This window comes from Lepidothrix coronata, unplaced genomic scaffold (assembly GCF_001604755.1).
Source record: "Lepidothrix coronata isolate B3197 unplaced genomic scaffold, Lepidothrix_coronata-1.0 Scaffold348, whole genome shotgun sequence".
NCBI classification, from domain to species: domain Eukaryota; kingdom Metazoa; phylum Chordata; class Aves; order Passeriformes; family Pipridae; genus Lepidothrix; species Lepidothrix coronata.
In genome coordinates, this window is record NW_016690528.1 from 69,078 (window position 1) to 81,754 (window position 12,677).

Consider the following 12,677-nt stretch of genomic DNA (forward strand, 5'->3'; position numbering starts at 1 on the left):
TAGAGTCGACTGCCTCCTTTAATTGTGCTCTTAGAACCCCTCTGGGAAATGTTGTGCTCAGCCGGAGCGTGCCTGGGCTGTGTTGACCCATGTTTAGCCGATGCCTGTCACTTCTCATCCGCCTTTCCCTTCCAGCGCGGTGCTCTGACAGCGCATCCTCTCGCTGCCTCTCCCGCAAGGACCGCAGCGAGGGAGGACGGGGCGGGGGGGTCTGCTCTGCATCTCTTCACGGAAACACATCCATGACGCGCACTCGGGGGCTCGGACGGCCCCCCACTCCCCCTGCTCCCCTCACCCGCGTCTCCGTCGGGGCGTTAAAAACCAGGGGAAGGAAGAGGAGTGGGGGGGAGGAGGAGAAGCAGCCGCCGGCCGGCGGGACAGCGGCGGCGGGGGGAGCGCAGCCCCTTCCCCCGGTGGCGCAGGTGTCGCCGCGGCCTCTGGGTGGCGTCGCCGCCGCTGCCCGTCTAAGAACCGAGCGGGGCCGGCGCGCCGGGCACAGCGAGCGGCGGGCGCAGCGCTGCGGAGCTGCCGCCTCTCCCCGCACGGCAGCCGCCGGCCCGGCCCGGCGCGGGGGGGGAGCGGAGCCGCCGCGGAGCCTCCCGCGCCTGCAGAGAACTTCTCGCCTTTGCCGCCGGCGCGCCCCGGTGCCTCCCGCCGGGAACTTGGGGGGTGTTCGCTGAAATTCTGGATTATGTTCCTGCTGAGCCGGTCTGCGGGGAGCTGAGCCAGGGGAGGAAGCATGCGGGGCTATTTAATGGTCTTCTGCCTTATTTGCTGCACCGCGGACGGGCAAATAGTGTATTCCATCGCCGAGGAAACAGAGCGTGGAGCGTCTGTTGGGAACATAGCGAAGGATTTAGGAATAGATGCAGCTACACTTTCAGCTCGGAAATTTCGCATGATCACCGGTTCAAGTAAGCAATATTTTAATATAAATGCCAGCACGGGGGCTTTGACTGTTAACGAGCCCATAGACAGAGAGCAGCTTTGTGAATTAAAGTCTGTCTGTCTCCTGAATTATGAACTCGTGTTAGAAAACCCTCTAGAGCTTTATAGGATGGAATTTAAAGTCTTGGACATAAATGACAACTCCCCCAGCTTTCCCTTAAGTGAATATCATATAAGCGTGCCTGAGTTCCTGTCACCTGGGGCACGGTTTACACTCCCCAATGCCCAAGATCTTGATGAAGGTGCTAACGGTGTCCAGAATTATACTCTGAGCCCCGACGAACATTTCCATTTGGAAATGCAGATACGCGGGGACGGGAGTAAATACCCTGAACTGGTGCTGAAGAAAGCCTTAGACAGGGAGCAGCAAGCCACTCACAGACTTGTGCTTACAGCCAAAGATGGTGGGAACCCTCCAAAGTCCGGAGATGTCCCGGTAATTGTGACTGTGCTGGATACCAATGACAATGCACCAGAATTTGAGCACTCGGTCTACAGGGCGAGTATCTTGGAAAACTCCCCCAGTGGCACTTTGGTAGTCCAAGTGCACGCCACGGACTTGGATGAAGGTCCAAATGGAGAGATCAGGTATTCATTTAGCAATACGACTTCTGCTGACTTACAGCGCATGTTCTTAATTCACCCACACACTGGGGAGGTGACAGTCAATGGCGTTTTAGCTGTTCAGAGACCCCTTCTCGAGATGCTTATTGAGGCAAGGGATAATGGGGCATTTGGCATGTCCAGCACAGCTAAGCTGCTGGTGGAAATCACTGATGTGAACAACCACGGCCCAGAGATTACAATTACATCCCTTTCCAGTCCCATTCCTGAGGATGCTGTTCCTGGCACGGTGATAGCTCTGCTGAGTATTTTGGATAAGGACCCTGGGGAGAATGGGAAAGTAACCTGCCAGATCCCTGAAAACCTTCCCTTCCAGTTAAAGCCTTCCCTTCAAAACTACTACAGACTTGTCACCAGTGAGGTTCTGGACCGAGAACTGATCAGTGAGTACAACATCACCATTACTGCCACAGACTTGGGTTCTCCACCCATCACCACTCAGAAGACGGTTTGGGTGCAGATTTCTGACGTGAATGATAACCCTCCTGTCTTCAGCGCTGACACATTTGATGTGTTTGTGGAGGAGAACAATCCACTTGGTGCTTTTATCTACCAGGTCTCGGCATCTGACCCTGATATAGGGGAGAATGGACGGGTTTCTTACATGCTCAGGAATTCCACAGTTGCAGGCAGTGCCCTGACCAGCTTTCTGTCTGTGAACTTGGCCAATGGGAGCATCTATGCAAAACGTGCCTTTGACTTTGAGCAGCTTAAGAGCTTCTATTTCCAAGTGGAAGCCAAGGACAACGGGTCACCGGCCTTGAGTGCTGCCATAACAGTGAATGTTTACATCTCAGACCAGAATGACAACGCCCCAGCCATCCTGTACCCCACCAGCCAGAACGGCTCCATAGCTGTGGAGGTTGTGCCCCGCCTGGCCGACGAGGACTACCTGGTGACCAAAGTGGTGGCGGATGACGAGGACAACGCTCAGAACGCTTGGCTTTCCTATCACCTGGCCCACGCCTCTGACTCCACCCTGTTCCAGCTGTCCCCGCACACGGGCGAGCTGCGCACCACGCGCTCCATGCGCTCCACCGACTTCCTCAAGCACAAGGTGGTTGTGGTGGTGCGGGACCACGGGGACCCTCCGCTCTCCTCTACCGTGACCGTGGGCATCCTGCTGGCTGACACCCTGCCCCAGGCACTGCCGGACTTCGATGACAGCGGGGAGCGGGTGCCGCTGCTCAACGCTACAAACATCTACTTGATCATTTCCCTCGCCTGTGTCTCCTTCATCTTTGCGGCGTTCCTCCTCTTCCTCGCCGCTGTGCGGCTGTGCCGCTGCCGGACTTGCTGCTGCTGTGGCTGCTGCTGCCCAGCCAACGATTATAAAAAATATTGCTACAGTGTGCACATGCTGCCCGGCTCCCACCTCCCACCGGACATGCTGGAGGTCACTGGTGTGGGTAAACTCACTCACACCTACTTGTACAGGGCGTCTGTAGGTCTCGGGCCTGGTAACAGCAGCATCCCAAATGGTGATGTTGGGAATGTTCCCAGTGGCTCAAGGTTACAGGTGCCAGGGCCCTGCATCCAAGTGCAGCAGGTCCAAAGTGACCGGTTGAGTGCTGTCCTCGTGGTAAGTACTTCTGCCTTTGTCTTTTTTTTCTCCCAGGCACGTGGCCTTGTGTCTGCACTGGGGTGTTCCGTGCAGAATGTACTGAGGGTATTTGTAGGAAAACAGGTGTCAGTTCATGACACCTGGAGGAAATTTCAGTTTCTTTTATATATTTCCTAAAGCCAAGGATCTCTTTGGCTGAAATGTGGTCGTGGGATGACAAAAGAGATTTGTGTTTTTTTTCCGCACAATCATTAAGGACCTTCAGACATAACTGAAAGTAAAGAAGATAGAAGTGAAAACTAAATACCTTGCAAGTCAAGCCAAGTCTTCAGAGAGCTGAGTAGGGGCATGATAAGAGTCCATGCAAGTTTCTAATCCATGGGTGGTTCTAAGCTACACTGTGTAGAGCCTGTGATTTTATTTTTTTAACAATTTTTTAATCCCCACCCTCACATTGTGAGACTTTTTCATTGAGGGAGAGTAGTTTGCTGAGCCAGGATGTTGGTTTACAATGCCCAAGGTAAGTCTGAGGTGGAATAGTAGGAGTTCTAGCACCTTTTTAGGAAAGTTGATTTGTAGTGCTCATCTCTCTTTCCAAGCAATCCATAGGTTTTGTGAATCTGAAATAATTTCCTTCTGAGCCTCTGACCAAGCTGGTTTCTTCTCAGTAGCATCATGGGTGACTTTGCAGGAGAAAAGAATTTTTACTGTGATGCCAGTGTAGGGCTACAAGGTCTCATCTGCTGGGTCTTGCTCTGTCACTTGTCCAAGACTCAGTTTTCTCATATATTTTTAATAGGTGCTGTGAGTCATCTGTGTATTTTTGTGAACTTTTGAGATGTTTTGCTGCAGACTGTCAAAGTCCTTAGTGTATATAATAGTAGCTAAGTCCTGTTGGCTCTGTCCAGGCCAGTACTCTGTGTCTGGGAAGAGCTACTCCAGATGTTCCTAAGGAAGCTGTAAGAACCCAGGTTAGACAGACATGGTATGATCTGCTTCCTGCCGTTGTTTTTAACCTAGTTTACAATTATCAGGGGTTGTCCTGAGTCTGTAACCATTATGCTTATTTCCATTTTTGAGATATTTAATGTACCTTTAAATGTATGTAAATGCCCAGTCCCTGTTTGAAGGGTTCTAGGGGTAGGTTCAGTAACTTCGTTGGATAATCAAACACATATCCAACTATATAACTTGGTTTTATGACTCTTGAATTTCAAAATAGTGAACTATTGTAAGTTTTCCCCTCTAGAAAAGGTTCCAATTAGTTTATCACACTTTCCTGTATTTGTCTGTTGACAGGGTCAAATAGGTTTGTGAGTTGTATTTTTTGCCCCATCCCTCCCACTTTTTTTCTGAAACCTTTTCCACTGACACGGAAATATATTTTATGAAATATTTGTTATTTGATTTACACATGATGGTTTTACCTGGTCTTTAATCAAAGGCAGAATCAGTTGAAAGTTCTGTTCTCTGTAGCAGCAGAGGGTTGCACGTGTTGTGGGTTTCTCACCATGCAAGGAGGGGTGTGTGGAATACCTAAATCTTGCAAAAGCAGAAGAATTGGTGTCTTTCCATGAGAAATTGTAGAGTCCAGGCAAACAACGGTTGGCAGTATGTAAAGAAGAATCTGTTCCTAATGCATTGGTGTTCTTTGGGGGTATCACTAATTATTCTGAGAATCTGAAAAAAGGGTGAGTTAGAACCCTTGTAACAGGGAGTTAACAACCTTTTTGGCAATCTCTTAACTCAGGTGTCTGCAAGAATCTTGACAGTGTCTTGGGGTGTAACCTTGCCTGGAGAGTAGTTCATAATTGCAAAACTTATATAACAACATTTATATATGTAAAGTCAAAAACTGGCACACCTCATTTCCTTCTTCCCAAAAAGGTCTGGAAACTCGGGTTACCAACACATTAAAGAACTTAATTGTAATAAATATGCAAAAGTATCCCTGATCTCCCTAATGAGAACCACTAAAATGTGTCTCGCTACATCTCACTGTATTTCAGTCATTCAGATGAATTTTTAAACTTGTAGCATGAGACACTTTTTAAGGAGCTTTTGGTAGGGGGTGAAAAAAAATCCCAGATGTCATCTTTGGCAATTTTAATTCCTTGGCTCCTAATACTCAGAGATGGGCTACCATAGCTGTGACCTACATGGAAAGTCCAAAGGCTTTGCAGTAATTGAGCTGAGCAGGGGATCAGAGGCAGAGACTGAAAACCCATCTACCCTTAAAACCAAAATAACGCTGGTTATTATTAATTTGGTGCTCATAATTACAGTGGCATTCCAGCTGGAGAATTAACTACATATGCATATTTACCAGTTGAAATTTCAGTTAAAAAAATTAAAATTTAACTTTAGATGTTGTCTGTAAGTGCTTTCAGGCTGATTTATTTGGAGATAAAAATATAAATCTATGTGACCCTTTGAGCTTTTGAGGAGAGATCGCTGTATTGCTCTCAAAGAATATAAATGTAACAAAAAGAAAGCAACTGATATTTAAAAGGTGCTGGGAGCCACTTCATAGTTATAATTCAAAGCACTGGAAGGTATTTCAAAATTACAGTTTTAGCAGAACTTAAATATGCCTTTACCTGATTTTGTTGAGTTTTTTTAAATTGAGGAAGTGATTTCAGTTTTCAGTACATGTAGGATATAAAAAGGTTTTTTTTATGAAAAGTGAAATGAAATTCTAGAAATTAAACATATTTTTGAGATTTAGGTTAACTTCTTTGTTCTTTTTCTGCTTTTGCTGCTGGATTAAACTGTAGGCTTGGGTGATTTTTTCATGTGCAGACGCATGAGACCCTTTCTGCTTTTACATCTTTTATTTGGGTTAGAGCTAAAAATAGCTCAATGTATGGCCATAATAGCAGTAGAGTAAACTGTAATTGTATCTCTTTCAGTATTTTGCTGTGCCCTTCTGCAACATGGCATAAATGGCAGATAAATGAAAAGCGTGGTACGCTGGTGTGTTGTATGAGAGACAAAGGCACTGGTGGTTACTAAAGTAAGCAGTGGTCCACTGACTCATTATTGTGATGTGGCCATGGATTGCTGCAGCCCTTTTATTTGCTTGTGTTGCCCATTGTGCTGCACAAAAGGCCTGTAAGGTATTTCCACGTTTGGAGCGTCGTGACCTCTCTGTGACTTGACATTCAATATTTAGGTTACATCCAAAAATAGAGGCAAACCTTGCAATGGAGAATATTTCTCGTGAGTCTGTAATGGGAGTGGAATAATTCTGTGCAATGTGACACGCACTTCCAGTGACAAAAATGGATACACTTACTCTGGAGCAGGGGCAGGCAGTCCAGGCTAAACTGCTGCAGGCTAAGCATCAGTTGTTTCCTCTCTTAAGTGAAGACCAGACATGTGTCCAAGCCCTCCCTGCATCTCATCCTGAGGGGAATATGCCCCCATAACAAAGTCAGATGTAAGAGGAAAGCACCTCCCCCATTTTTTCCTGTCTGTGCTGATAACAGCCTGCCTAGAACCAGCAGTCTTATGCCCACGTTGCAAGAATTCAGTTTTTAAGAAGATTTCTTGGCTGCAGAAGTTACTCTTGGGGTCAGGCCAAGAAAATCCTAGAAGGAGAGAATATCAAAGAAAATTCAGCAAGGGAAACTGCTGTAGACCTCCCTCTTTCTGACCACTTCAGCTGCCTTTTGCAAAGAAGGATGTAGCTCTGAAGTTCAACAAAAGAACACCGAGTCCTGGAAAGGCTACAAATGGCTGGGCTGAAACTTGGCTTGTCTGATGTCTGGCTTGGAGTATTAATTTTGGAGGCGGTGGAAAGGAGAGCGGCAGAAGTTGTAGGTTGACACAAGGCCTTGAGGGGACATGGAGAGTAATATGAGTGTATTTGGAGAAGCAAAAGGCAAAGGCAGCAGTGGGCAGGGAAGGATGAGGTTGAATGGTGACCTGGGCTGAGGGAGGGTAGATGTGAGTAATTCCTGTATGAAAGCACAGAACAAGGAAAACACAATTTGGATCAAGTCCAGTCCTTTCCTGTGTACGTCACCATTTAATCTTAAATATTCAAAGTCAAAGATTTAAATATAAATTGCAAAAATGATCATTTTAATTGCAGAATTCACTAGGCTGTGCCCATTATTCCTGCTGGAAAGTTTTTCCTCTAAGGCTTTAAAACACTGTTTTGACATCCTGCCAACAGTTCTTTGCTCTGAATTTGTAGACAATTGGTTTTGTGCCAGCAATTCCCTTTTAGTGTAAGTAGTTCTTTCTCTCTCTGCATCTTGCTTTCTCCACAGTTTAGAAAGCAACCACGTATTTCCTTAAGCTTTGTTTGACCAGAGTAAACAGGTCAATCTCTTTCAGCTTTTTTTCCTATGGTCACCTCTTTACTTGTCTGATTACACTGATATTCCTTCTCAGCACCTGTTTTTTGTTTGTGGATATATATTTCTTGCAAATATATGACTAAAATTACATATATTTCAGACAAAGGGCCTTCTGTGTACATAGAAATACTTCCTAGTCCAGGGCATAGGGAATACATCATCTGATACTTCTTGGGAGGGCAGTTATCTTCTCCATAGTTGTAATATGTTGATTTATCAGTTGTGTAAGTGTTATTGCAGGACTTATTTGGGGTAGAGGTGGATGGGGAAAAGGTTAATGCCCAAGATGGTGATTCTTCTCTCTAAATTAACCCGCCTAAATGCCTGATGTTTGAGCCTTAGATGTTAAAAAGTCATAGCCACCTGCTGAGAGCAACTCACCCTGTTCATCTTAGAAGAGTTTAGACAGTGCTGTTTGTAGGCTGAGACTAAATGCTTTAAGTAATTGAAATGAGTTGATATAAGGTAGGAATGTATGGGAATCTGTACTTTGGGTTATTAGATGTCATTCATTTCTGTGACAGGTGTCAAGATTTTGAAGTGAATGATGCCATATGATTGTCTTCTGCAATTGTTGTTAGAACAGCCCAACTTCTTGTCTGTTAAACTTTTCCACATAGCACTGTATTCTATGCTTTTGTAAAATCAGAATAGATGAGATGGATTTGTGTTTCCACTGAAGAGAATTGAAGACCAGCCTAGCAAATAGTTGTCTTTGATAAATCTATGAGTATTTTCCTTCCTTTTCCATGTACCCTCTTTTATTCCTTCCTCCAAATTTGTATCCAGACAGGGTTATGGGTTTGTGGTCGCATAGGCTGGATTGTACTGTTCTAAATTCCTGTCTCTGCAGTTGCTTTCCTTCAATCCGATTATTCCACTCCAGACTTGACAGGTTTTTATTAAAAAAAACCACCAAACAACCCGAGCCAAACCAAATTCTCTTCAATCCCATGCTTCTAATTCTCAGTTCTTTTAGACATCAGTGATGGAAATCAGGTAGTGGGGATTTGAGGATGCTGAACTCCCAGCATTTTGGTTCTGCCTTGGTGACAGTGATTTCCTTTCCCTTGGAGTAATTTGTCACACAGTCACTGTCAGTCTCAAGGTACTGAAAATAGAGGAAAATACAGATTAATTGTAGGATGGGGTGGTGGCTCTAGGGGATCATTGGTCTGTGTGTGCCATGTTTTTGTACCTTTGCATCCTCTGTATCCCGTTGGAGAGAAGCTGCTGGACTTTCAGTGTTGCCCAGTGTAACTGTGCTAATGCTGTGTATTTTTGGGGTTACAGGTAGCTTGTTTCAGTGTAACAAAAGGAATTCTGCTAAAGGTGTGACTTGCTGAGGACTATTTAAAATCGCAATTAATCAAAAGAATGGCAACAAAATCCGATATCCCAATGGAAAAGGGAGGCAATCAGGCACGTGGGAGTTAAAATATTCAGTTGAGAATTTGTAAGGCAAAGAAGTGGCCAGGGCAACAGCTCAAAGATTTGGTGCTAGCAGAGGATTTTGGAGAATAAAAGCAAACTTGACCAATAAGGCAAGTGGAAATTAAGTATCAGAGAAAGAAGGTACATTAAGAAATAAAGAAGTAGCTTGTAGCCTCTGGTCTTTGAGCAGCCGCTCTAAGGAAAATGAACAAGTTTTTGTTCTTTGGGTTCTTTCTTCTCCAAAGGAATGATTTTTATATTTTGATCTGTTAGTTCTTCCATCTCCCCCATGGCTGGTCCCAGTCTGATGGGTCTTGACACCACGTTTAGTGGCTTTTTATTTCTTTATTCTTCATAAGCTGCCTTCACAAAGTCAAACCTCTTTGCACAACCGGTCTGAAAAATCAAAGTTTAAGATGTTCCCTCACAAAACCTGAGGGTATTGATTCCAAAAGGTTCTGTGCTGTCGTTCCACAACCTTTTCCAATTCCTTTGTTGGGGTCAGAGGCAAGGAAGCAAGGGAAGTTTTACAGCTGAGTGAGCTCTTCATCTTTTGAACTACATGGTTGTTTGCCACGTGTCTTGGGAATGTGTTTTAGACACCTTTAGACAGTCTTGTGGAGCATGGCCTGCATCAATTCTATTTTATATATATTCCTCCAAGTGAATCCTTCAGTTATTTTAATTTGTTTTGTTGGGGGGGGTGTGTTTTTGATTTTGTTTTTTGTTGTTTTCTTTCTGTTGGGCAATCAGGAATACCCTAAAGATAATCAAACTCTAAAGCTCCTTGTTTTCAATATCATATTGGTAGGAAGAAAATCTGCTGGAAAAAGGAAGTGATTTCTTCTCTGCAGTGAGAGGAGATTTAACTGCCACCATATCTCACCTTTTTGGGGCTGATGAAGTAAAATCATTGTAGCAAATGACTTGTCTAATCAAAGTTGCCAGCTGGAATAGCTTCAAAGGATTTGGGGTTGTTGGTTTAGGACTGCTATTTGCACTTTCATCTTTGTTTTAATCTTATTATATATTTGTCTGGGGATTAGAATTAGCGAGTTCCTGTCTTCTCTTTTACAACATCATGCTTCTCTACAGGGCATTCAATCTCTTTAATGCATCTCACCTTGTTTGATAAACTACAGGAAAAATTCACCTGAGTTAATACAGAACATGGAAAGATGCCAGTTTGATCGTGGTCAGAAATGGCTGCAGAATACAAATGTTCACTGAAGAATATTGTAGTTTTGGAGTCTTAATCTGGTAGTGAGACACTTAACTATTTTTGTGTAATGTTTTGTGAAAAACATTTCTTCACTCAAGCTGCTCAAAGAGGACCCAGATATTTTTGGGTAAAATCCAAAACCATCAAGCCCTGGAGCTGTCACTGTCGTATGAATTAATAGTTCATCACCGAGTGTTTCTCTTCTGTATTGCTTTGATTATCATCTAGGACATGGGGACAGTGTTCTTTAATGTAGGCAACTGAGGTTCTTGGAAAACTTGGAAAACTGGAGGTGTTGGAGTTAAACTTGATTGGGGGGAAAAAACCAGCAACAAAACCAAACCACACAAACCCACAAAATCCACCCAAATCCCAAGCTCTCCCCCTGCCCCCAAATCCCCACCAAAAAACCCTCACCAAAACCCAAACCCAAAACCAAATCCCAAGAAACAATGAGAGGGGAATTAACAGTAGTTTTCCACTGCCTGACAGGCATTGCAGTGATGGAAAGAGGGGAAATGGTTACAAATTGCAGCAAAGGAAATACTTGCTGGATATGAGAAAGGAATTCTTTCTTGGGACAGTGTTGGAAAACAGAGACAGGGCCCTGAGAGGGTCTTCATCCATGGAAATACTCCTTCCTTGACTGGATAAAAATCCTAAGCAACCTAATCTATCTGTCAGGTTAGCCCTGCTCCCTTTGTATAGAGATCTCCTGAGGTCCTTTCCAACCTAACTTTGTTTTTCTGTGATTCTTTGAAATGTGGCAAAACACAAATATTTATAAGTTGTTATACCCTTTCCAAAAATGACACTTTATGCCACTTCCAAAAGCTGTGCTGAAGTGTTTACAGGGGTTCTGTATTTTTCCTAATAGGTGCTCAAAATCCTCTATGAAAGATATGAAAATCACACCACAACATCTGAATTCCTTCCCTGTCACATGCACAGCTGGTGGCATCCTCTGTTGTGGATCCTAATGCTGGGTTGTATCCAGTTGTGTCCAGCTGCAACTACAGTGATGGTTGTACCCCAGTAACACAAGTTTAGGAAGCTCTTGCTTTGCCATGAGATCAAAACCACACAACGTAGCTTTGGGGAAAGTTTTAGTATCTGAAACCAGCTTTGTACTTTTAATTGTAGCCTTGAGTTCTCTTCTGCAAGAATCTTTTTTTTGTTGTTCTGCAGTAGAATGGCTGTTTTCCTTTACTGGAAAGCATTTATGCTAATAATTCAGCTCTCACACAAAGCCTAGATCTTGCCCTTATTTTCAGCTCCACGCAACTGAGAAAATTTTAATGTTCTTCTCTCTCTCCCCTTATGAAATGAGACTTCCTTAGATAAAACAGCACTGGTGACAGCTTGGAAGCAGCTGTTTGTCGTGTGCACTCAGGATTGTAGGGTAACTGTAGACAGGGAAGACAAGGTAATACTCCGTGGAGTATCCTGATTCAGTGGGGAGCTGTGGAAATGGCTCTGCTCAAGCTCTTAGTTTGTGGTGTGCTGTGCAAGAATCTGTAGCTCTTGTATTACCTTTTGCAAGGAGATTCTGCTCCTTCTGCTGTGAAATCCACGGGTTCTGTTGCTCTGTCTTGAACCCGTAGGTAACTCTGGCACCCAAGCAGAGCTGATGGAAAGGGATTATATATGATCACTGTAGTCTGATTTCATTGACAGAAGCAATGATGGATGTCATCAGGGGGCTGGTTAAAGGAAATGTCAGTTTTTATACATGATACATGCTGAATAATTGAATTTTCTATGAATGGTCTCGTTTGAGAGGATATGTTGTGGTAATGTTTTGTGTTTCTCCTGGATGACATTTTGTGAACTGTTAAAAGCAGTGCTAAAGAGGCAGACAAATTAATGGGGTAGAGATACCTGCCAGATTAGAAATACCAATAAGCTAAAAGAAAAATAGAAGTGCAGCGTTTTTTTTTTTCTGATTTAATATAAAACTCTGTTTACAGGACATCACTGTTAATAATTCAAAATGAACTTGTACTTACCTAGGCTTATAGGTATCGTTGACACCATCTGAGAGCTAATTGTGATGGTGTCAACTGCACTGATCCTTCCAAACTGAAGTCCTGTAAGGAGTTTTTAATTCCTTTTTCCCTTCTGCCAGTTGACAGGGAGGTTTTTGGAATAATTCAAAAATCTCTCCTTTAAAATATGAGGTGATAATTTGCTTTGTAATAACCTTTTGAAGGCTTACTTCTCTACTTGCCATCAAGGTTCTAATTAATTTTATCACAACTTATTCATTCACTGGGCTTCTAACAATCTTGTGGTCAGCAGTGCGAAGTATGGGTGGGGAGAATAAAGAAACATTTGAGCACCTGCAACCCTATTTCACCTCATTTCACAGCCTTATTATGCCCCCTCACAGGATTATTTTCTGAGATTACACTGTTGTAAGACTCATGCAGAAATTTAAGATTTACACTGGATCGAGTATTCAAGATTAGACATTTGACTGAGTATTCAGGATTAGTCAGCTTGCAGATTTTCA

General features: G+C 43.8%; 1 protein-coding gene across 2 annotated transcripts in view; it reads left to right on the plus strand.

The window, feature by feature from the left end:
• The first annotated feature begins 624 nt into the window (after nucleotides 1-624).
• The window catches only part of PCDHAC1 (protocadherin alpha subfamily C, 1), an 80,722-nt gene continuing 68,669 nt past the window's right edge, over nucleotides 625-12,677 (plus strand). For both annotated transcript variants that reach the window (XM_017838576.1, XM_017838577.1), the window contains exon 1: nucleotides 625-3,154. In XM_017838576.1, coding sequence (XP_017694065.1) covers nucleotides 740-3,154 — 2,415 coding nt within the window. In that variant the 5' untranslated portion in view covers nucleotides 625-739. The remainder of the gene's footprint in view (nucleotides 3,155-12,677) is intronic.